The sequence below is a fragment of the Bacillus rossius genome, chromosome 1 (genome assembly GCF_032445375.1).
Source record: "Bacillus rossius redtenbacheri isolate Brsri chromosome 1, Brsri_v3, whole genome shotgun sequence".
Classification (NCBI taxonomy): Eukaryota; Metazoa; Arthropoda; class Insecta; order Phasmatodea; family Bacillidae; genus Bacillus; species Bacillus rossius.
Window position 1 is genome coordinate 221,352,502 of NC_086330.1, and position 27,240 is coordinate 221,379,741.

The window sequence follows — 27,240 nt, forward strand, 5'->3', positions numbered from 1 at the left end:
AATAATTTGTATTTTATCGGTCATTTATGAATGACATAATGGGATATGTTTATGTACTGTTATTAATTGGTAGCCATACCAAATTATTGTTGTTATCACTGTGGAAGACGATGTCTCGACATTACTATTGTTTTAACACAAACAGTTTTTCCAATTTTCATTTTGTATTGACAATAGTAATGGGAAATGACAGTTATTTTGTCTCATGCCTAATAAAAGTAAAACCCTAAGATGGGGCATTAAGTTAATTTAGATAGGCTCACACCAATAACAGTCGAATGATGCTGTAAGTACCAAATATGACTTGAAATGTGCATTCGAAATATTTAGAAAGCAAGCCAGTGAACAACACACCCTCTAGTACAGAGGAATATATTAAATAGGAGTTACAATTCCTTATGCCTGTAAAAAAAAACTGTAAGGAAATGTTCAGGATGGCATAATCTTAAACAAAATCTACAAATCCAACATTAAAGCTTATGTTTCACCAAGTAAGACTGTTTATTAATGCATTGTGTAGTATGATTTTTGAAATATGCCCAATAAAGTTTGATGACATAATATAATTATTAGATAATAATGTATAAGCATCTTTAAAAAAAAGGAAAAAATTTCCTTGCTCATTTTAAAATGATGTAAATCCTTGCGTAAAATATATCGCTCAAAAGAAATCTGATAGAGGATGAAGAAATGGGATTTAAGTGCTGCACCATGTGACATCAGTTTGGCGGAGTGCGGGATGTGTGTTTTCTTCACGTCATTCAAACTCGTCGGTAAGGTGGGGTTCCTATAGAACATCTGATTCATAGCACTGTTACGATGGGATGTCAGGAAACGGTTTCCCAAGATGTGGCAGCTACGGAGAGCAGTACAAATGCAGACGCACTTGAACAAGTCCAAAGAAGTACACAGAAGGGGAAGATGAGAAATTGGTGGATGATATCAAAATGTTGTCTCTATGATGTTTCTTTAGCGCTTAATAAACCAAACTGTAAAAAGGACAATGTTTGGAGGGCAATAGAGGTATTCGTTGAGAAATCAGGTTTTAAAAGTTAATTTATATTCTTATTTTATTTATATTGCGCATGAGTGATTTTAGCTGCAGTTTTGCCTATTATTGATGAAAATAATAGATATTAGACAAAGTGAATACATAAATCAGAAAATTAGACGCTTTTTTTCCAAGGGTCAGCCTATAAAAACAATTTATTAGTTTTCATATTTTAATTATTTGAAATTTGTATCTATTTAATTAGAATTATTATATCTGCAAGCATACTGGAGTAAGAGCCGTGATGCGGGCCAGGTGTCTGTTGGCCGGTTGGCTGTCTGTTGGCCTCTGGGTGGGGCGCGGCTCAATGATGCAGTGCATACCTTTTCAGATTAGAGGTACGACCTCGACCACCCCGTCTACCTCGGCGCATTGTCACTGACCCTTTGGTTCCTCTGGAGTGTTCTGCTCCCAGAGGCCACCGTGTGGAGTGGTGTAACTGGAACGCCATTGTGTTAGAAGCTTCGGGTGTCAAGTCGACCCTGGTAACAAACACGTCAAAGAGGCGCGAGACTATTCCAGAAGGAGGGCTGAGGGGTATCAATAAGGCGATGCCAGCCTCCAAGGCAGTAAAGTGAAGAGGGTGAGTGACCCCATTGTGAGCTAATGCAGACACCAAGCGAAAGGCTTCGTGTGCGTAGACTGGTCTATCGGGGACTGTTTCGTGGCGCGGACACTAAGCAGTGTGAGAGAATGTGTTGGGACAGAGGGGCGAGGTAAGTGACGAGCGGTAGGGAGAGCCACTGTCGAGCCTAGTTCCAGTGGAGAGAGTGAACTGTGGACTGAACGAAGAGTGATTTAATTTATGGAGTCTGTACAAAACGTTTTTTGGATAGTAACTGGCGTCCCCCATCCACATTACTGCTGTCCAACACTCTTGGGCGACTCGTGGACTAGCAAGCTGGTCACCAACGCCCTTTCTCTCTATTGCTGCTGAAGACATCAGTTGCAGGTAGTACCGCAGGCTTCACCACCGTTGGTGTCATCTCTGTTGTTGAGACTGCTGCCACTAATTCAACAACTGCCTCCATCGCTATAATAAATTCTGGGGAGGTTAGCACAATTGCTTTCGGCTGCTCTGAGTTCGGTAGTCTCCGTGGAGACGAGCTGTGTGGTCCCCTGGCGCACCATCCTCGTGTGGGCGGGTCTCGTCACCACTGCCAGAAGCCGGGTGGAGGCAGGTGAGGATGTTTGAGTGTCCTAGGCTGTTCGAGAGACGTTGCATGATAGAAGAGTGCTTTTATACAAGCTATAATAGCCTCCAATTAGACCTCATGGATATGTCGGAGATAATATTTTTGGTTTTCTGTCAATAGTTAGGTTGTTTTGTGTATATAGTTTCTGTTTTATTGTGTATAGTTTTCGTTTTTTGTATATAGTTTACGTTTTGACGTAACACCGTCTAATAAATCGATGAACGCCTGCTGCACGCACGGAAAAGTGTCCCGTTAAGTTATTCTTCCGTTACGCTGTGTCCCGTTACACTCATTGTTCCGTTACACTGTGTCCCGTTACGCTCATTGTACGCTTGCGCCGCACCGACAGAAGTGAAAACTTAAAACTTTGTTTATAAATATGTAATATGAAATAATTTCTTCGTCAAATGTACGTAAGAAAATGAATCTGATTACTAGTATAATTTCAAGTATTTTTTCTTTTATTATTAAAAAAAGTAGCATCTGTCGGCGAGTGCAGTAATAATAGGTTATGTTAAAATTGACTAAAAAATTATGGTGATTCATATAATTGATGATAGATATTTGATTACAATTTATTTATATGAAAACTTGTTCATAATTATATTTAAACTTTATAGCTAAACGCCAGTTTTTAAAATTAATTACAAGTCATCTACACGAGAACTGTTTCGTCGACTGTTTATAAAGTGAAGTGAAAAGTTAATGTGGTTTTCATTGCTTATTACAACAACAATTTCGGCAATAAAGGTTAATTATTCTTGCATTTTAAAAATCTGATTAATAGTATAATTTAAAGTATTTATTCTTTTATTATTAAAATAAAAACGATTCAATTTTATTCATAAAAGTATGCAATCATTTCATCAATGTTTTGTTATGATGTCACGTTAAACTATCGTCCGTAAACCGACTTTACAGATAGCCAATTTTTTTGTATATTGTTTCCGTTTCTGTAAATAGTTTCGATTGGTATCAATAAATTAGATTTTACCTGCATACTGCTTATTATTTTACTATATAACCTGCATTCATCACGGTAATCATACGCAAACATGTTCCTGCTTAGAAGAGAGAAATATAAATATATACGCAAACAGTAAAATATCTGCTTCCATGCAGATTTTTAATACGAATACGCAAACACATTCCTGCTTAGAGGAAAGAAAATAATATATTACTTGTGGGTAAGGAATCTGAAAATTTTCTGTAAATAAAAAAAATAATAATTTGAAAGAATCGTTACTTAATTTGTAAGTTTTTAATAAAAAAATACTTTTATTTATCTATACTAATATTATAAAGCTGAAGAGTTTGTTTGTTTGTTTGTTTGAACGCGCTAATCTCAGGAACCACTGGTCCGATTTGAAAAATTATTTCAGTGTTGGAGAGTACATTTATCGAGGAAGGCTATAGGCTATATTATTTTATCAATAACATTAGGGATCCTTACTAAAAGTCCAATTTAGAATCAAATGCGTTGGAGGGGGTTAGATACAACATGCAGTACACGTACGAAGTGTGTGTTGACAATGCCGCAGGCGCTAGGAAGTTTATTTCCTATATTGCCTATTAACATTGTTGCCACGCACTAGATGCCTTATCATTCTTAATTTTCCCATACGAGTAAAAAACACCCGTGTGATATTAACAACGAAGCAATCAGTACCCTCATAAGAGTTCAATTAGTATTTAAATACTTTTTATCACTTTAAATCACAAACCTAAACTATTGTTTTTTTTCCTCTCTCTGTGATTAATTTGTTTTTTTATTGCCCTTTTTTCAAGTATATATATATTTTACAGACTTGAAACTTCACAGTAATGTTCCTTATGTTACGCAGGATGACATTTTCCGAAAATTAGATCCCATGGGTGGTTAAAACCAGGCAACAGTGGGTACTTTGTCTGCATGAGAACAGGATTTTGCATTGTTCATGCCTTCTGTGTGTCCATGGCAACGGGCATCGCGCGGCAGTGACGTACCCACAAGGAGGGGCATGTATAATGAGCGGCGCAAGAGTGATCTGCCTGTAGACTGCCGTAGCGAAGTATGGGTACATCAGTTGTACGTTGCGTGCACGAGTCGGGAAACCATCATGCTATTCATTTTCTCTCCGGTACATTATACAGCATTGTAATAAATTTTCACTGATTTTTTTTATTTACCATTACTGTAAATGGGAGATGTGGCTTAATTTTTTCCCATTAGTATAGCCGTGCGAAGCCGGGTCGGGCAGCTAGTTTTAAAATAAAAGTAACCATTGAATCCACAATAATGAGACGGCCAATTAAATATATGGTAACATATATCTCTGACTATACATATAAATATTTTACATGATTATGTCTTTAAGAAAAGATGGTGTTCACAACCACTATCATAAACAAAATGGTTGAGGATTATGAAGGTTTGTGTTTAAATATGAGGATTTGGTGAATTATGAGAATTTGTGTTTGAAATATGAGGATTTGTTTGAGATGTGATTATTTGAAGGATTATGAGGATTTTAAAAATATTTATAGAAAATATTTTTCTATAAAGTTTATAACAACACAGGTAGAAAATAGAAACTCAACCTTACATGCATGAGGAAGAGCGAGACTGACATACTTTAGGAACCAACACCAGAAACCAAGATGGCTACATCCATCAAATGAAATCAAGATGGCAGTCTCTACTAAATGAAAACAAGATGGCTTCTTCCAGCAGATGCTGGTGTAGCCAGCATAACGAAAATTAAAACACACAGGAGTGGGGTATTCAATGATGATGTCATCATAACGAAATTTGCAACATAAAGGAGAGTGGGATGCTCGATGATTATGTCATAAAAACGAAAATTGCAACACAGATGTGGGGCGGTCGATTCAAAAAAGATTTTATTAAATATTTTTTTATAAATTTTAAAGTTTTTATTTCCAATTTTCTAAGTTAGTAATTACATATTTTCAAGATGACGGACATGATGTCATAAATCAAAATGGCGGAATCCAAGATTGCTGCCAGGATCAAAGTCAAGGTCATCCAAGATGGCCGCTGGAAGTGAGGTAATCTAAAATGGCTGCCGGAAATGACGTAGTCCAAGATGGCCGCCGTAAATGATGTAATACAAGATGGCTGCCGCGGATCCCTAGATCCCGACCCAGAACCCGGTGTCCTCATACATACAAAACCTACCTACGTATACTGTTCCATTACCCACCTCCAACTTGAGGTTAATATCGCAACACCGACTTAGGGCATATTTGGGTTAAATGCAACATAAAATGTTTTATTGAAAATTCCCTTACGCCTGAAAAATGCTTTCATCTTCAAACAATCATTCCAGGTAATAATGCAAACTTTGAAATACAAAATGGCAGAACGAATTTAGCTTATTTCTCTAAAGCAAAACAAATCGAAGAGCTAACGAGGCAAGGCAAAAGGTGACTAAAACTACCTAATTACGAAACTTTAACATTTATAAAAATGTATTAAAGAAACACAAATATTCCTCGAACAATGCCAGCGATTGGTACATAAAAAACTAATTTAAAAAAAAGGTTATTTACCTGCTAATATAACTAACATTTTGTAATAAAGATATTGTTAAAATTATCAAATAAAAAACGTTTAATTAATCTACGCATTAAAACAATACACACTCCAACGCCGGCTTGGTTTATTTTAAAAAATATGTAATTTTACCAAGCTAATTAAAAAAATTAAGTACCTAAAATACAAAAAAAAATTGTATTAATATATATTAAAATCCTCTAAAATCCTAAACCGTAAAGTCTAAATAAAAAAAATGCGCATATGCGTTTGACTCCAGTCCAGAATGTTTATTACCTAAAGTGCATTTATTATATTCCTTAATTCTGACCCACAAAAATTACGTTTCTAACTAAATCATGTTCGTCAACATCATAACGCCACAATATATAATCAAAAATGCCTTTTAAGGTTTTAATTAATTAATATTTTTATTAATGCATTATTAAATGGTTCTTGCGGGATCGAACCCAGTACACCGGAACTAATAATATGCCAGTTATGATTTTTTTTTAAATTTTCATTAATATTAATTAAAATAATTTTGGGTGTTTTTTTTTTTAGATAAACATGGGTTCGTAGTGACGAATTTCACTTGAAGTATCGTATTTCAGTCAACATGAGGTTAAAAGGTCACAATGATTTCCATGAGTCCTCCGTATTTGCCAGACCTAGCCCCGTGCGACTTTTTCCTGTTTCCGAAAATGAAGAAAAATTTAAAGGGAAGCATTTTGGAGCACTGGACGATATTAAAGTTGATGAGTTTTACTGTTTATCATGAGCAAGGGCAAGCCAGCCAAAGATTGGGAAGGCTAGAAAGGCTCCTTCCCACAAATATCCGACAGGGTAGCACTAATAAGTCTCAGAATCTTCTACCTTGGGTATATCTATGCTGAATATCAAGTTAAACACCAGAGCTTCACAAAGAAGCAGTCTTCGCCCGATGAGTACAGCGATAGTCTCTTCTTCATAAACACGTCACATATCTCCAAACCACTGTTCAAATACATTTCCTGATGCATGCATTCCTGCACACTCAGAGTCTACAACACTCGGAAATGCAGCACAAAACATTTATATGAATATATGGATGTATGAAAGGAATAAAGGAGCCAACCCAAACAGTGTTTATATAGTAGCATATAATGTTTAAATTCCAGAACAAAAATAAATAAATAAATAACACCTGTTATTGAAGTAACAAAATAAAACTGTAAATATGACATTTACAACTAGTTAGCTGAACCTTGACCCTTATACTTAAAGTAGTATCTTGGTAACAGCATTAGCTTCATAAAAAAAAATCCCTTTCGGCACAGCCTACACGCATAGGTAGATTTCGAGTTACCTACTTTTTCTGGAAATATTTTGGAAACTTCTATAAAATTGTGGAACATTTTAAGAATTTAATGTATATAACATATTTATGCTCTCCAATATTACAAAATTTTATACTAAATATATGTTTCTCATTTTAAATGCAGCGAAAATGTAATGATTTTTTGTAACTCAATGCATCCAGCATTGAATAGCTTAGAAAATTACATATTATGCCAACGAAAGAACATAATTATTCAATTTTTTGACATTGAAAAACTATTTTTCATCACTTGCATTAATAAAGTGGTCCTACAAAAATTTGCTTTGCACCAAGGTTTAAAATAATAATAATCTGGTTTGAAGTAAATTCGAATGAATTCGATACAAAGAAAATTTATTATTATTTTTAATTTCAATCCCTGTGTTTATAGTAATAATTCGTTTAATCAAAAATCGTTTCAGCCAAAGTCTCAGATAAAGTTTGGGATTTATACAACACATTCAAACAGATTTTATAGTACACGTTCAAACCTTATTGTTTCCACCCGTAGATAAAAATTTATTTTAAAAAAGTTTTTAGACAATAATTAGTAATTTAAACAAAAGTAAGAATGTATTCGATAGCGTACATGGTAGAGAAGTGTTATTTTCTTATTCCAATTCCAGGTTTTTCTAACCTCTCTCAATAATGGTTTGTATTATCAAAAATTGTTTCAGACCAAAGTTTTAAATAAAATGTATAATATTTACAAACAATTTGAACGGATTTTTATATTGTATTATTAAGGGAGATATTTTTTTTTCTCCTTCGACCTCTGCTTTTTACACCCCTTACAGTTATAGTTGGTCAAATGAAAAATTATTTCAGACGAAAGTTGTAGATAATAATGTATGGATTTACAATAAATTAAAATGGGTTTAATAATCTACATGGAATGGAAATTATGATTTGTTTATTTCAATTTTACCCCTGTTTTTCCTCCCGTTTCTGCAATAGTCCGTTTTATCAAAAATGTACTTTGACATATGTTTTTGGTATTAGTCCTTAGAGTTATAATACTGTTACGATTTACCGCTGGTTCGTAAAGGATAGCCCAATTAAAGATTTTATTACACTACACAGTTTTATTTATTGCCACTACTTATGTCATTTACAAATAATCTTCTAAAATGGCAAATAATTAATTAACTTAAAGAAAGGTCTATTCCCCAATCACTCGTTCCACACACCTCGCTGGGCCACACCTCTGGCGCAACTCTCGCCTCAGCACCCCTCGTGGATCTCCGCCGCGGGACTCCGTCGCCGCACTCCGCCGCCGCCGACGCACTTGTCTTCGCCGAGGATACGCTCGACGCCTAACTCGCAACTTCGCTCGGAACTGAACTCTTTGCCCTGGAACCTTCGTACAAGGACTTCGCCACTCTGCCGCACCCGCGGCACTATCGCCCGGAAACTCCGCCGCGGGAGAACTCCCGACTGAACACTCCAAACTGACTGATAGACTTGTGTGGTTCGCGAACGAACTAGTTCGGAAGAGCGCTCCCACAGACGAACTACGCGAACTAGTTCCCAGATCCCTCGCTCCTCAGTTCATTAGTTCGTTCTTTTTCCGATCTCCTTCCTTTAGTTCTGTGCACATGATCTGGCTCTTATCAAAAGTCGTCACTCGTTCTCCCTTTCGGGTATTAATTACGGCTTTGTCGCTAGTCTTTTTGGCTGGCTATCGTTATCTGCTCGGGCCGGATAGCTGAAATTTCAGACGTCTAACGGATACTGACTTTACAAAAATATTGACTCTTGATCGCTGCAAATGTTTACTGCAATGATACATTTTCATACATGATCGTTTTGTTGATGATGATAGCTTTATACTCGTGTCCGAGCACGGTTACTCCAGGGTAACTTCGCGGTGGGGAAACCGTGGTGTATACTGAGAACAAGTCAGACATAATTACATTAGGTACTTATATCAGTGTTTACAAAATGATTTCAATATTCATAAAATAATTTTGACAGCTGATGACAACTTTAATATTAAATTTTTGACTAATATAAAACCATTGTTAAATAAACTAATTTTTACATTTCATACATTATTTATTTGTCATTTAATAAAAAATAAACTAAACAAGTTGTTTTTATGACTGTCTTAGAATGCCAGTACATGCAGTGTTAAGTAATTATCTCAAAAATAATAAGTGAGCAGCACATTTATTGTTAACTTCACTCATATTTATTGTTAGCATTTTTTAATTATTATTTCCAAAATTCGTTTGTGTATGTGAAAAAAATTCTTAACTACTATGTACTTAATATTTGACATTGTCGACTGTAGATACTTTTCATGTTATCCTATATGCTATATTCTTTGATCAGATGTCTTTAGCTCTTGTGAATGCGCACGTCTAAAACTTAAAAAAAATAATTAAAATTTGTATATTTATAAAACGGTATTTTATTCACTAAAATGAACACATTCCATAAATAATATTTCTTAAACTAGCTATAAAATAAATCCTTTTATAAATTAAATTTTTTCAATTATAGTGTATGTTAAGTGAAGAATAAAAACATAACTTTTATATATGCTATTTTACGCAATTATTTAAATTATTGTTTTACTTACTCAATTGATGTATAAGAACCCAAAAAAGGATAATAATCTAGGCGTTCACAACACTGATCATTATAAAAAAATAACTACTATAACATACAAAGAAGATCGCCTGCAGTAGCTAGCGGTAGCAAAGCGAACGAACTATCAGTGACCTGTCTTCTTTGAATTCGAGATGGGAGCGGACGAACTAAAAGAGCGACCTAGTTCGCCAAGGAGCTGCGAACTAAAAGGAGCGCTCCCGGTCGCGAACTATTATGCGCAAGTCTACTGACTGACTCCCTGCCCTGACGTCCTCGGGCATATATATAGGTCCCGGCGCTGGGGCCAGTCGCGTCATTGCGAGCTGTCCCGACGGCAGAAATCTCTCGAAAACACATGTCGGCGGCTCGCGTAACTCCAGAGCTGGCAGGTTTCGGATGTCAAACTAACAGTGCCGCGCGGGGAGGAGTGGAGGGCTGGAGGGAGATAAAGCGGCAACTCAGGTGCGCACGGCACATCTCATCTTACAGCAGCCGCCAGTCAGCTCTGCACCTGCGTATGTCGTGGCCTTGCTCACATTCGTTCGCTCACGTTCAGACGGATGTGATATTTGTCATATTATAGGATTTATAGCGATTTTTATTTTTTTTTCAAAAAACTTTCCCGCTTTGTATTCCTTTGGTCGTATATTGTCCATTAACGAAGTTGACCGAGATTTTCCATGATTATTTAGCAGTACATATATTGTTACAATTTACCAGGGTTCGTAAAGGATAGCCCAATTAAAGATTTTATTACACTACACAGTTTTATTGATGGCCACTAGTTATGTCACTTACAAATAATCTTCTAAAATGGCAAATAATTAATTTCACTTAAAAAAATGTTGCTTCCCCAGTCACTCGTTTCTTACAATCCATACACCTCGCTGGACCGCACCTCTGGCGCAACTCTCGCCACAGCACCCCTCGTGGATCTCCGCCGCGGGACTCTGTCACCGCACTCCGATGCCGCCAACGCACTTGCCTTAGCCGAGGATCCGCTCGTCGCCTCGTTCGGAACTTAGCTCGGGACTCCGCCGCGCCCGCGACACTCTCTGCCCTGGAACCTTCGTCCAAGGACTTCACCACTCTGCCGCACCCGCGGCACTATCGCCCCGGAAACTCCGTCGCGGGAAAGCTCCCGCCTGAACTCTCACTGAACTCCACTCTGAGGTCGGCGTCCTCGTCTTATATATCAGCCGCCATTTCTAGAACTCACGAGCGCGGCTGGGGCCTGTCGCGTCATTCCACGCCGACCCGATGGCAGAAATCTCTCGAAACACGCGTCGGCAGCTGCCAGATGGCACGTGGGACTCCGCAGCTGTCAGGTGTCAGTTACATGTCAAAGGCATGGCGTCGCGCGCGGAGTTTTGGGAAGGAGGGGGGAAAGCGACAATCCTTGTAATCTTCCAGCTGCGCAGGGCGCATATTTAGTTGCGGCGGCCGCCAGCCAGCTCTGCACCTGCACGTGTCCCGGCCTTGCTCACGTTCGTAACAATATAATAGGGAATTCTTCACCAGACTTGAGGTTGGTGGTGCCGGTGCTGGGATCTAGTCTGCGGATTGCGACGTCACGGTGGCCATATTGGATTACCTTGTCCTTTTCCTCCGACCCATGACCTTCAAATTTAGCCAAAATTTACCCAAAATCCGACAAAATTTACAGTTTTTTGAATTAATTCCGCCAAAAATAAAAGATCCTATTTAGAGGAAAAAATTCCCGTTTTGAGGGAACTTTTCTCGTGTTAGTCCTCAAAAATTCAAAAATTCGGACTTCGAAAAACCTCAAAATACTTTTGCTTTACAACGAACCAAAATTCCCCCAGATGGCTTAATTTCTCGACAAGCCGCCCCTAAGTCACCGAGTTCACTACCTTGACCTAGACCTTGACCATAATTTTGAAATCTTTAAATTTTGACCAAAACATTCTGAAAAGAATTCCAAAAAAAAAATTAAAAATTTTTTTTACTTAAAATGTTTAGTTACTTAATCGTTTCGGTCCTTGATTCGATTCCCGGTGATATTAAATATATAATTAAAATAATTAATCAAATTTTAATAAAAAATTATTTTAAAAACCTTTATACGTCATGGAGTCATTGGTAAGAACCCGGTGACGGCAAAAATAAAAAAAAATTGCAACCATCCTTCCTCCGCGAAAGCCGCCGGGCTCCACGGAACCTCGTCAGCTAGTATGATGTCATGTCCTTCATCTTGTTTTCGTCTGCTGGAGGACACCATCTTGGTTTCGTTTAGAGTGCGTTACCGCCATGTTAGTTATATTTTTGTCCACTAGAGTGTAGAATTAATTAAAATTTCGGCACCATCTTGGAAATTCGTAATTTTTTAACTAGAAATTCGGGAAAAATTAAAAAAAATTGCAATTATAATACTGATTGATTCGATTAGTTCCTTTCCTTGCTTCTTATCCTTGGACAATGCAAAAACAATTAAATATATGTTAAAATAACAATTTAAATAAATATGGTGGAAATAACTAAAATAAGCTTAAGTTTTTTTTTTATCTAGCAGCCTCCTATAGGTCGATATGACCGCCATATTGGAAATGTGTATTTATTGACCCAGGAATTCGGAAAAACTCTAAAATTAATAAAAAAAATTCACATATTAAATAATGATTGGCGTGATAGATTTCTGTCCTTGGTTTGATTCTTGGCCAGTGATATAGATAAATAAATCTTAAAATAAATTTTATATTCTTTTTCTCATTACTTTTCGTGTAGTTTATTAATATTTCACTCTAGGAAAACTATCTCTAGACAAAATACCTGTCCGAAGAAATAAAATACGTTGTCACTATGCCTAACATGAAAGTCTAATTATTCGATAATTAGAATACATTCAGACCAGTTCATGTATAATGCTATGCGTATATACCAAGTGTCTTCGAACCACGAGACCAGTTCATAATCAGTGCCAGTCGTATAGACAATACATACCCGAAACCCAAGCCGTTCTTCGTCGATCGCTAATATAACACATTTCAAGCAGTCAAGACAAAGTCTTCGAACTGTCAGACCTAAAAATTCGATAAAATAAATTACAAACAATAATACAACGGAACATGTTTTACACAAACTAAAGGACCAAGAATCCCTGAAAAATGTTTTATCAATGCCAATAAATTTTTTGAACCGGTAAATATTCAGAGCTACTACAAATTTGTCTACGCACGTTTAACGAAAACACACATTCAACAAAAGAAAATAACACACAGTACACACACTGACACACTGTACACACACTGGACAAACAGTACTCACGCAGTACACACACTAGACACACAGTACACACACTGGACACACAGTACATACACTAGACACACAGTACTTACAGTACACAAAATGGACACGGAATGGACACACAGTATATGCAATGATCACACACAACACATTCGATAAAGAAGAAGCACAATCAACAAAAAGGAAGCACAATTGGAAGCACAATCAACGAAGAGGAAGCACAATTGGAAGCACAATCAACGAAAAGGAAGCACAATTAGAAGCACAATCAACGAAAAGGAAGTACAATCGGTAGCACAATCAACGAGAAGGAATCGTACTCAGCAGTAAGATACGATAATAAAGGCTTGACTACGTACATTTAACGAAAAGGACGTACATTTTAACGAATATTTAACTCAGTTGGATGCAATCACCAAATTTACGATATGATATAATGCTTCAATTAGTCATTTGCGCCAGCAGTCTTTTGGCTCCATTAGTCATTTGGCTCATCAGTCTTTGGCTCCAACAGTCATTGGCTCCATCGGACATTGTCTCTATCGGACATTGGCTACAACGGTCTGTGGCTCCAAAAGTTTTTGGTTCCAGGTGTTTTTGGCTCCAGCTGTCTTAGCTACGAGACTAGGAGGCTACGAAGCTGCGAAACTACAGGACTACAAGCCCTCAACTGGCTACGAGGCTACAAGACTACTATCATACAAGACTATTGGGCTACAAGTCTACGAGGCTACGAGACTATTTGGCAAGTAGTCCCGATTTTTGCGAACAGAAGTTGCTTCGTGTTGTGTTGTGGTAAAATTATTTATTTCTTTTATGTGGGATGCGGAATGTTCACTAACGATCGCAAAAGAAGTAAGGCTTCGCTAGACACCAAGTAGAAGAAAGTTCGTCTTGCTTGATTGTGATCCTCAGCCGTCTTAAGGCGAATTATTTGACTCAGAAACGGATGTTTATTGTTTGAATTTCATTGAATAAAATTATTGTAAGCTTTAATTTAGTACCAGAAATGTTACTAAAATAAAATTGCGTAAATCATTAACTAAAAAAAAAAATGGTTGTCTGTAAAGTCGGTTTACGGACGATAGTTTAACGTGACAACGTCATATCAAAACATTAATGAAATGATTGCATACTTTTATCAATAAAATTGAATAATTTTTATTGAATTATCACTATTTTGTATGGATGCAAAGGAGTGAAATGAAATCTAAAATTTAATTGATAAATTTACTTTTATTTGCACTCATTAATTATAATATGTTTATTACTTTAACGAACAGATTTTTTTAACTATTACTTTTATACAAAGGAGTGAAATTAAATCTACAATTTAATTGAAAAATGTACTTTTATTTGCACTCATTAATTAAAATATGTTTATTACTTTAACGAAGAGATTATTTTAACTATAAATTTTATACATGTTTGCTATTTAACTTCTTCCAATCTGTGTTATTCTGTTAAGGATAGGACGATAATAGGAAAAGTAGGAAACGAATGGGAGTGTTTCAAGCTTAATGTGCCTCGAAAAAGTCAAATCGATGGTTGTTCCAATCGAGTGGAAGAGAGATAGATGCGGCGCAAGCGTACAATGAGCGTAACGGGACACAGCGTAACGGGAAAATGTGCTTAACGGGACAATGAGTCATCCTTTTTCGTGCGTGCAGCCGGCTTATTAGACGTTGTCACGTCAAAAATGTGCAGAGATCGATTTCTCATAAATAACCAGAAGCACTCGCAGAATATGAGCAGAAGTCTCACCCGGAATAACCAGAAGCACTCGGAGAAAACCAACATAAGCGTTGGCGTGAATAGCCAGAGTAACTGGGAGAAACCAACATAATATTGACAGAAAAATACAGCACATGTAGAAAACCGACGCACGTTTTCATTAATACCAGAAAAATGCAGAAAAAATAATGAAAATAATAAAAACATCAAATAAAAAAATTTCAAAAATTTCTGGCTTGTACCAAAACTCTATTCTTGCTCAACAGAGGAGAAGTGCATAAACTGGCAGAACGACAACGGCAGGCGGGTAGCCTGCCACCAGGCGGCCAGCAACGTGACTAGCCTGCCTCCAGGCGGCAATACTCAGCGCACACCTAAGTCGCTTACACAAAACTTAGTACACACGTTACATACGTAGAAATATATAGACAGATTGTAGCTCTGCCTGTGGATCAGCTGATTGCATGCCACTCAGCAGGTGGATCGTCAGGTTGTGTGACCTTCACTGGATGTACCATTAAGTTATGCGTCACTCGTCGTTTGGATCGGCAGTTTGATTGATATATTGTAGGTATGTTTAAAGGTTGTGAATGCTTGGCAAGTAAAATAGAAGGTTACATTTCGCTTGGTATTGTGATCGTTTGCATGTCAGTTGGCAGGTTATCAACAGAATGCATGTTGCTTGGCAGGTTAATCGACAGTTAGCATGCCACACACTAGATGGATCGATAGTTTGTGTGTTGCTCAACAGTTGTAGGTATCTGCAGGATGTGTGTGGCTCGGCAGGTGTATCAGCAAATTGCTTCTCGTTCAGCAGATGGATGATAGTTTGTGTGTTGCTTATATGTTGTACTTATAGGTTGCATGTCTCTCAGGAAATGGATTGACAGTTTGCGGTTCGCTTAGCAGTTTATTCAGCAGGTCGTGTGGCGCTCGACTGATGGATCGACAGATTGCAATTCACTCGGCAGTTGCTTCGGCAGGTTTGTTTGCTTAGCTAATGGGTCGGTATTTCGCATGTCACTTGTCAGGAAAATAGGCAGTTTGAATGTATTTCGGCATTTGCGTCATAAATGGCGAGTAGCTCTGGAAGTGGATCAGTGTGTGGTGTGTCGTTGACAGGTGGTTTGGGAGTTTGCGGCTCGCTCGCTGGACGTATTAGTAGGTACTAGATGGTAACAAGAAGGCTCGGCAGTTGTCGTATCGCTCAGCAGGTGGATTGGCAGGTTACATGCCACTCAGCAGGTTGTTCATCGGGAGTCTTGTTACTCACTGGAGGGAGCGGTAATTTGAGTGTTGCTTTCCAGGTGGATCGGAATGTTGCTTATGGCTAGGTAGGCATATTATCATGTTTTGTGTCACTTGGTAGCTTACATCAAGCTATTATTTATATTTTGTTTAAAAAACTATATCGTTATCAAAACATTTATATTTTCGGCAAACGTATGAAATAATTCTTTTCACTATAGGCATTTAAATGGTTCTGAATAGTAAATGTCTTTTGATACTTAGATTTGTGACCTTAAACTAGATTTAATAAAATATTGGGATATAACTTTTTATTGAATAAAGTTTTTTTTTATTGCGAATCAGTAAATTACTTTTTGTGCTAAGAAAATTTTTCTTTAATGAAAGTTTAAGTGCATCTGTATAGACTTATTGTTGTGGATACAAAATTGATTATTTTATTTTTTCCTTTTAGAGTTTTAAATTTTAAATATACTGAACGAAATGTTTTGAACAACCTTGAACCAATTTTGAAGTTTTAAAATTGTGTATTACAGCCGGTAATATATCTAAAGTCCATGTTAAGGCTTTAAGTGTTGATAAAACTGGTTAAAATTTCGTACCATTTTTGTATAAATGTATTTAAAAATAACTATAATGAAAAATCTAGTCTTAGCTTATAAATACTACTTAATTTGCACGATAGAAAACATTTGATTGCCGAATTATAGTTGAAAATTGGGGGCACTACCTAAATGTATGTATAAGTTGTTCTGGGATAAGTACATTGACAAGGCTTGGAAAAAAATAAATTCCAATTGTAAAGATTTTTGTAAAAATCATTAGAATATCTTATATTTAAGCATGTCGGAAACGTCCTGTAGCAAGCATCGATTTGATGGTAGGTTGATGGTGTTTCAGAAGCGATAACGAGTGTGAAGTGCCGCGCAGGGGAGAAGAAGCACCAGCCACAGCCACCCCCCAAGGAACAGCTTGTCGTGAGAAGCGACGGCAAGGGGCTCGTGAAACAGCAGGTGGGGTGGCCAGCGGGTGGGGCAGAACTAGAAGACCTCATACACCTGCCGGGGCCGCTCACAGAAGACGCCGTCCTCAAGTGCCTGCATGCACGCTTCTGTGCCTCTCACTTCTTCGTGAGTACCTCACTGTTACAATACTGTTGTGGGAGTACCTGCTCACATGTTCCTTAGAATGTCTGCAGGCACACTTCTCACTGTTTCTGTGCCTCTCACTATTTCGAGAGTATTTCATTGTACCTTTTACTGTTGCGGGAGCACCTTTTCTCTAGTTCCGTACCTAAACCACATAGTTGTTTCCAATGCCATTTTGGAAATATCTACAAACTAGTCAAAATTGTATTCTGTTGCTATAGTTGTTTTTTACTGCTAGAAAATTTGTTACTCATATGGTCTTTTTTTAAAGAAAATTTTGTGATTTTATCCTTTATGTTTGGTAATAATTAATAAGGTTGTATATGCAGTATATTTGAACACATTGTATCTGTCCACTCAGTGGTGAGTGTGTAGTTTCATAGTACATCTCTATATGGGATAATTAATTGTGAGATTTACGCGACCAATGGCGTAAAGGTTGAACTTCAGAACCAACCCACACCATTCTTGGCCAAGACAGCAGTGTTGAAAAATAATCCATAGTGAAATATTGAAGCTAGCGTCTGTATTAAAATAAATAAAAATATCAAAATTTGTAAAAATTTTCGATGTGATACTTCTTTGGACGCAATGAGAGTAAAATTTCAAGGCCTAATTTTAATGAAAAGTTATCGTGAAGCATTGTTGTTTGGCCAAAGAGATATAAAGAGAGCACTATGCTATATATGTTGTGGGTTCGTTTTGTTCTGATTGTGCGATGAATCACCCCGCACCCCCCAAAAATATAACTGAGAGAGATAGATGAACGAAATAATAAGACAGAGAGTGTACCCATTAGTTCTTTTCAGAAATTAGATATTTCAATCCTATAAAGTAAGCTGTGAATGCCTTGAATTTTATATTTACTACCAGTGGCTTACAGTTGTTAATAAAGGTAGTGTTTCATTATTAAAAACTGACTGTGAAAGTTTTTATTGATTTACAAAACAGTTTTGGAATGGAACGCATAATTTTAAAGATTCCCTGCCCCGTAGTACCGGACACAAAGTGAACAGTTGTTTACTCTCTTAAGCATTTATAATTATTATAATAATTGTTATATGTTGTTTTAGAAATACAAGAACGGAGAGCTATCGAAATGGGAGGAACGAAAAACAAAGGAAAATATGACCAACAAAGTTTATGAATTACGATAGATAAGATTATGTCCATAAATGAATTTGAGAGAAGCTTGGTCGCGCTATTATATCCAAAAAAACACTCTATATGATAATATATCGGCATTGAACATGGAGAAGAAGCGACGTTCCAAAAAAAGTTCATTAGATCCACTAACACCTTTTCACCAGAGTACGAACAAGCTATTGTGGACCACGTAACAGATTTGCCCACTAGATATCTGCCGCTGATGAAAAATTTATGGAGAAAAAAAAATTGAGAACTAAGTTCAAAACAGCAATGGAAGAGAAGGGCAAAAAAACCAACGGCTGGAAATTAAACTAAGAAAAAGGAACAATGAACTAAAATATGTGACAAAGGAAGAACTACTTGCGTAGTGTGCTCAGAGGACCTCGACGAGGACTGGACACAGTGCTCCAGCTGCCGTGGGCGGGCTCATGGAGCATGAGAAGACAGTCCTGAAAGTGTGATCGATGCAGGATTTTTTGAAAATGTCTGGTGCCTGTAGTTCGAAGCCAGTCCGTCTGGTACTAGGTGCCACTTGCAGTGATTGCATTTTTTAAATCAGAATTTAATTTTAGTATCTAAATATTTTTATGCAGAAGTTGCATTTTGTTCATTTATTTTGATTTTAAAATCTGTTGACTAAACTAATTCACAAATTAAGTTACATTTCTCGGAGTAGTTTTTATTTTATTTTCTGAAAATCTTTGGTGTCCGCCACTAGAGGACATTTCCCTAATTATTGACATCCTGAGCAGTTGTTTTGTTAATTCATATTATTTTTTATTTCAATCAAATTTCTAATAAATACAAAAAAGGTTAGGATTCCTAAATAATTGAAAAATAAATGAAAACCGGAAATCCTCGCGCAGAGTTATTTCATTTCTAATGATTGTGTAAAATGAAATTTCAATATTTTAATCAGTTTACTGATGATTAACTGTTTAATGATATGGTAAGTTTATGTTAGTGACATCAAAATAGGTACTATATATGTGTGTAAACGTTTGGTTAAGTTAGGTGAGATATATTAAAAAATTGTAAACAACGTGTGAACGGTTGTTTATGTGCATTTCATATTTTAGTTACCATAAATATTTTTACGACCTATGTGGGGAGTAAAACTGGGTTCATAAGGGATAGCCCAATTAGATTTTTACACAGTTACATTAATTACTAATATTTAAATTAATCATAAATCATTATACTTCAAAATGTCCGAACACCAATCACTATCACTTAAAAATGTTTATTCTCAAGTCACTCAATGTCTGTCAAGTTCCGCAGTTCGCAAACCTCACTGGAGCTAGCCTCTAAAGTGGTTCCCCCCCTCACGCCTGCCCACACACACAGTCTCGCGCCACTCAGTCGCCGCACTATCACAATCCAGTCGAACTCCGCGTCGCACCACTCTCGTTGGGCCGGGAGGAGGGGGGATAATTTATCTCTACCTCTTCGCCTATGTCACACTTTCCTTCGCTCGCGGAACTCTCAGAACTCGGCACTCATGCGATATCTACTGCACTGGTCGCGGAACTCCAGTAGCAGCCGGCATCGCTGCTTGCGTACTGGTGGGCATTCTTTTTAGAACCGACGAGAGTGGCTGTGACGAGTCGCGTTTATCCTGGGCCAACCAAACACCTGAAACATCGAAAATAGCGTCACTTGTTCACGTCACTTCGCGTGGCGGCCCGTGGAATTACCAAGGCCGCTCAGCGATACATAACATCGCTGAGGAATGACAATGCGCGGGAAGCAGAGGAGGAGGGGGGTAGCGATGGCCCTTGTAATCCGGTCAGGCACGCGTGTCATGACTTACGTCAGTGTGAAATGCCTATAAGCATAGAGGTGGGGTGGGAGGCCATAGCATGGCAAGGATTGAGGAATGGTACTTGTTTCAAAACAACAGTATTCAACATTAATTACGTATTTTAATTAGGCAAAAAAAACAAATTGATTAATTAATTAACAACAACCAATATGGTCAACACAATATCCAAGATCAATTCAAGTGATTATACACACAGCAAAATTTCAAGTGAACGAGCCATTATCAAGGCCACAAAAAATAGAGAACAGTCTAGTTTTACAATTTACGCCGGCGAAACATTGTGCGGTCCCATTACGAACCATCAATAGGGGGCGTCACAAGGTAGACACATTGAAAACAGCAAAATTACAACAAAGTCGTTATGTAGGGAAAACCTACTACATAATGCGCGTTACATGCGTTACAGACATAAGTTACACTTTTAAAACAGATCAATTATGTTACGTTTTACGTACGTCGACGTCTCAGGGGAGAACAGTTACAAACAAAGTTAAGTTAAATTATTCAATTAAATCCAAACATAATTTTCTAGGTGGCGATCGAAAGGGAATTTAAACAAAACAGACTAAACTTTACAAAAGCTTACATTATGGCAAGGGCCACCAACTTACATTTTCTTTCCCCCGAGGTCGCTCGCGCACGTCGTACAAATTTTAGCCTAACTGACTACATGCTGGATTACAAAGCTACTCGAGCTCTCGAAAGAGACTAAGGCGAGACCAGGCAAGCTAGACGAGACAAGACAAACAAGACCGAATTAAGGCTTTACAGCCGTTTATAAGGCATAGGTTCGGTACAGCGCGCATGCGCCGACCGGTGAAGGGGAGGAGAGGAGCAAGCAAGCACACACTAGGAGGGGGAAGGAAGGAGGGGACGACGTGCAAACGCACGCGCTGACGCGCGGATTTCGAATGAAGCGGCGATCCTGACGCTTCAAGTGGACCACGTGGCACGACGCGCAGGGCCGCCAGCCAGCTCCGAACTTGACTCGTGTCGCGGTCCTCGCGTTCCTAACAATATTTTATAATATCAACATTGGTGTACATATCGAGAAAAACTATTCAAAAACTTAACTGATATATTGGTTATAAGGTTTTGCATTTTGATACTTTAAATACTACCCCTTAAACCTTATTAATACTATAAGTTTTTTAGTAAATATTTTTATTTTCTCTTTTTCACTCTCTGTCATTTTACCGCTTACGATATACTTACGCGTCGAGGTTTGGATTTCCAAAGAAGTTTCACTTTTATTATGTTTACTGAATTACAAGTGCTCTTTTTTGAAAATGTTGAATAATAATTTTTTGTTGTTCAATATCCAAAGAGAATCATTCAACGATTAAATTTGTCACATTTATATGGATTGGTATGACCATTCTCTCACAAAAAGGCACGCAATATGTTAATTGTTGTTCTGTGCTTCGCTGTGAGAGAGTGCTCCGAAATGATATTCCGCCACTATTCTTACTTGCTCACTCCGGTCCAGCAGCGAGATATTAAAGGGATGGCTTTAGGCAAGGGGATGTTCTGATATCGTGGTTAGATTTCGCTTTACAACACGTAGCATTATGTTCTTGTCCATGTCGTAAACGCGTTTCTCACTTGAGAGTTAAGTATGGAAGAAAGCTATTCACAGCTTCGAATTTTTTTTTGCAAGCACAAAATGTGATCACTTAGTGAAGACCATTTTGTATTTAAAATACCTACGTAATGAAGCTATCTTTTAAACATTTGTAAAGAGGTGTGCCAATTTGAAAACACTTCGTTGCGACAAGTGCTAAAACAAGTTTTAAAAAAAAAATTTTCAAAGAGTGATGGAATTTCGAACTGTCCCTCAAAACTACTTTTAATTTCGTTGTAAGACCATATATTTTACTCACATGGTATATTTAATAGTTTTGATGTTAGTATTTATTATTATTTATAATTAATACATTATTTTACAAAATGCATCATTGTGTATAGTGAGTTGGGAATGCACCAAAGTGGAAAAATCATTAATGAATCTAAAATGAGGCGAGTTGACATTGACCAAGAACAGAAGATTGAATTGTTGTTCTTTCTATTCTGGAGCAACTCGTGCTGGTTCAGTTTTCTGGTTATTATCAATACTATAAATTTTGATGGATACACCAGGATTCTGTTTCTTTAATAGAGGCATCTGATGAAGTGTAGAAAAGCTCGATGTTGATGAAGTTGAACTTCCCCTCTAAGTAATAGTATCGTTTATTGACTCGCTTAGGACTCCATCCATTCACGAACATGGTCAGGATAGCCAACTTGAAACCCATGTGGTCATCAGGTTTTGTGGGTTGATCACTGCATGTTTGAACTTAATTGATGTAGGTATCTCGATGTAGGAGCTGGTACAAAGTGGGTCAAGCTTGGCAACAGCATCCTCCACTTAATTAACTGTGTAGAGGTGAACAGTCATAGTTTTGAAGTCCCTCTTATCTTCGCTTGCATTAGTTGGCTTTTCGTAGTCACACTCAAGCACTATATTGCACTTGAGCGGTCCATTTTCCTCAGTTTCTTCTAAAAGTAGGCTTATCACTTTAGCTTTTATCGAGCCAAGGTATATGCGGAACTGGTGTTGTTTTCTGCCAGATGTGTATTCAAATCCTCGGAACACATCTTCAGCAATACTGAAACAATGTGTGTTGGCTAAATCAGCCCAAGTCACTACCTTGGTTCGGGTGGTTAAGTGTCAGGACAAGGGTTATTGCCAGTTTTAGCAGTGCCATCCTCTACTTCTTGGCATGGACTCTCAAATTTTCAGCTCTTGGAAACTCGTTAGTGCAGTTCGCACATCAAATCGTCATGTGGTTGGGGTTGAGAACATCAAGCTTACTTCTCAATAAGCCTAGCATCGCTAGCTTGAATTGATGTTTTGTAACAAAAGTTACACTGAGTGTTGGACTTCGTGGGGACAGCACCGGTACATGAAGCAACATGTTCCTGCATCATGTCACTGCTAGCAACCATCTTACTACACAGGTGGCACTGCTGGAGGTCATGCTGCAGGTTGTCAGTGCACTGACACTCGTGACAGTAGTGGTTGTGACCCACTGTAAAGGTGGAAGCACAGAAACGACTTTTCTGCATGGTAAATGCCATCACACATTAATCGGTAGTCTGTTCTCAATGCACGGGGCATGAAAAGGGAGCTCTAACTAATGATAACTAAAACAAAAGAATTTAAAAATGTAGATAGATAATACATGAAAAAATTTGAGTACCTAACCTAAAACCTTCACATCCTCATACAATACATAAATTAAGCCTGTAACATAATTGAACTAGTTCTAAAGTCAGTATGATGCAGTCTTTGCTTGAAATAAACCTACAAATTACATAAATGTTAACAACAGTAAAATATTTAATGTTCTGATAACTGACAATAACTAAAAAAAATTTAATTACAGATAGGGTAGAGCGGGGCTATTCTGATCACGGGGTAAATCCGATCATAATAAGAGAATTGGCAACACAGCAAGCCATTAGCCGAAAGGAAACAATATCATCCCATCAGTCGCAAGCTGGGAGTCTTGGTGTTCAGGTGGTAAAAAATTTCCGTTGTTATTCTAAACTTTGCTGTGTGTAAGGAAGCGATTCAACACCAAGGTAAGTTACGCCATGCATTTTTATCACTCTATATAAAATCTCACGTTCCAAAATAACATGCTACAATTATAGAAACGAGATATCTTTTAGTACTTTGGTTTCTTCACGTAGCATATTTACTGGAAAACAATATCCTTTTATCAGTTCTGATAAAAACCAGTTTCCTCTTACAGTTTGGATGGCAAAGGTGAAAGTCGACAAAATGGGGCAATTGCGATCACGCTATTGGGGCTATTTCGATCACAGGAAATAATTTATTGCTCTGGAGAATACAGCACAGAAAGGATCGTATTTATCAACTAATCTTAAAAGCGATTACTCGACACTGCTCTATTGTCACGGTGCACGTAGCTGACAGAAAAAAGTATTATCTTAATGTTTCAAGGATAGCTGAGGGGACAGTTAGAGACCTAGCTGTCGCCAGTTTGTAGATACTGATGTTTATCTTTTTGACTACCGCACATTCCGTTGCGGTGATTGGTTTCACTGCCGATGCTTGGCGGGTCGCACCCTATATTACTCAAGAAACAGTTGGCTGGTCGCACTCCGTGTTGGCCAAACTTTAAATAACTCGCACACATTTTTTCATCTCGATGCCATAAAATAAAGGCATTACCAACTTGACATATATAAAACGAAAAAGTGTCAAGTTTGTACCTTGAAATATGACCATTGGTTAAATACTGTCAGAGTGTTTGCCATCCACAAATTTTACTGGTTCTTAGTACCAGCTGCTGTGTGCTGAAATCTAACAACTTTCGAAATGGGTCTTCGGGGACCATAGCAGCATAAAATTTCTCGCAACAAAGTTTAGTTAATTACGGATTTTCTTAAACATCTTGATACTGAAATCTAATATTGTTATTAATAATTTATTTAATCTCCAAATCCTTTCTGGAATACGTGACGATAACAGAATTCCACACTACCCAAGTTATAACCGAGATAAACATTTTGATGTATTTTACTGAAGTGTTGCATGCATTTAAAACATCTCAAATGTAAATCAACACTAATATGTACTATGGTTGTGAATTTCAGATGGTCAGAAACTACAAAAGAAAGAACACCACTCTTCAGTGGTCCGAGGAGTCTATGTCAAATGCTATCAGCAGTGTCCTCCATGGAGAAACAACCATCAGAGCAGCTGCTAACTTACATCAGGTGTCATTCACCACACTTCAGAACAGGATCCAAAAAGTATAACTACAGCAGTTATTAGGAGACAAAGGGAAAGAGTGCAAACATAAAGTTGGTCACCCACCTGTACTAAATGCTGAGGAGGAAGATGAACTGTGTGACAGACTGCTCAACCTGTCGAAAAGAGGCTTTGGTTTGACCACAATTCAGGTAAGAAATGCAGCATACATGTATGCTGAAAGGAAGGGTCTAAAAATTCCATGGAGCAATACCGAAAAATTGGCTGGTAAAGATTGGCTTGGCAAGTTCATGGCCAGACATCCTCAACTCTCTTTGAGGAAACCGGAAGGTTTGTCAAAAATGAGGGCAGCTGCCATGGATGAAAAAGAATTTAACGACTTTTACGACCTCTTTGGTGATTTGACGAATGAATTAGAACTCAGGGAGAAGCCAGAGAGAATTTATAATGTTGATGAGTCTGGATTTCCTTTAAACAATAAGCCATCAAAAATCATTTGTGAAAAAGGCCAAAGAGAAGTAATTAAATTGACAAGTGTAGAACGTGGGGAAAATGTGTCAGTAGTAGCTTGTTTTAGTGCTAGTGGGGTGTACATACCACCATTCGTGATTTTCAAGGGTGTGCGGTATCGAAAGTCATACTGTGCTAATTTGCCATCTGTATCTGTAGCAGCAATGTCTGAATCTGGATATATAAATGAGGACCTATTTCTCAGATGGTTGCAACATTTTCAAAAGCACAGACTCCCAGGGAAATGCCTTCTTATTTTGGATGGACACGCATCACATTGTTCGCTTAAATGCCTGAACTACTGCAGAGAAAAAGAAATTGAACTTCTCTGTTTACCACCTCATACCACTCATGTCCATCAGCCTCTAGATCGCACACTATTCAAACCATTAAAAACTTTCTACCATCAAGAAGCAACCACATTCTTTCACAACAACCCAACACAATCGATCACCAAGTCTGACTTTGGAAAGATTTTCACAGCTGTGTGGAACAAAGCTGCATCCCATGGGAATGCTACTAAAGTGTTTCAGTGTACTGGTCTCTACCCATTTAACCCTAAGGCTATCTCGATGGATAAATTTCTACCATCTGTAGCTTTCCGAGCTGAATCTCCTTCTACATCAACAAAATCATCCACCATGCAAACTTCAGGTCCTTCATGTGATGTTTCTCTTGATCATGTTCAAAATAAGTCACACAGCCAACATTCCCCGTCCAAACACACAGTTTGCTCCAGTTCCCAAGCTTCATCCTCCATGTCCATATCAGCTTCTACGTCCAAGTCTCCCAGTGAACAGAAACTCATTGGATTTAATGACATCATTCCAACCCCAAACAAATCATCTACAAATAGGAATGCACCGAAACAAACCAGAAAGCAGAAATCTCGACATCTGACATCGGATGGAAACATCAAGGCAACAGCATAAAAAGTTAAAATTGCCACATTAAAAAAGAAACAGATAGATTGCATAGTGAGGAGACGAAGACTGTTTGCAGAAAATGAAATGGACTCTAGTGGAGAAGAAATCCTCATCATAAAAGATTCGAGTGACGCACCATGTGGATTTTGCAACAGAAGATGGAGCCAGTCTGCCAACAGAGGGGACTGGATCAAGTGCCAGAAATGCAGAAGCTGGTATCATGAAATCTGTGTGGGTGCCAAAGGAAAGAAACAATTCATATGCGGTAAATATGTGTGATCATGATTGCCCCACTATGATCGGATTTACCTCGTGTGTGATCGCAATTACCCCACTTGTTTTGTGAATCCTGTGATATCACCTTTTAAAGAATAATTTTTTTGTAAATTTATATGTGCCATTAATTACCTTTTTCATTCAAGGTATATTAAGTATACATATTGAAGTTTATGCTCATGTATTTTCATTAACCTAATCTTATTTTCAACAATTTATTTTCACAACACAATTTTAAGTGATCGGAATTGCCCCTCTCTACCCTATGAAGCTAACAGAAAAAAATATTCAAAGACCTGATATCCAAAGATTTTACATCGTATAGTATCGTTTTTACCACAGAAGAGTCGCCTCTGCGTATGGATCGCATCTACAATTTGGTTCATATAAAACCACCTTTTTCAATAAGGGTCACCCGCAAGTATGAAGCGTACCATTTATCTGTCTACAGTAGAGTACAAGTGAAGTCTTTGTTCTGTGTTTCAGCTTATTGGTATATAAGAAAAGGCACTGGTGTTAAACTTCGATCCTCTCTTGTCTGCTTTATGTGCTACTTTATTACTGCGTAAAAGGGAGTGAGGCCAGCTCACTTTTCCCCACTTCTCCACTTCTGATTTACGAAATAGTATAT

The 27,240-nt window shown here is 37.7% G+C and overlaps 1 protein-coding gene across 3 annotated transcripts in view; it reads left to right on the plus strand.

Annotated features, from left to right (window-relative positions):
• The window catches only part of LOC134527313 (unconventional myosin-IXAa), a 651,966-nt gene that overhangs the window by 134,892 nt on the left and 489,834 nt on the right, over positions 1-27,240 (plus strand). For 2 of the 3 annotated variants that reach the window (XM_063359870.1, XM_063359869.1), the window contains exon 3: positions 16,890-17,119. In XM_063359870.1, the coding sequence (XP_063215940.1) occupies positions 16,890-17,119 (230 nt within the window). Of the gene's footprint in view, positions 1-13,598; positions 13,753-16,889; positions 17,120-27,240 lie in introns of all 3 variants that reach the window. The other variant, XM_063359871.1, reaches the window with a different exon arrangement.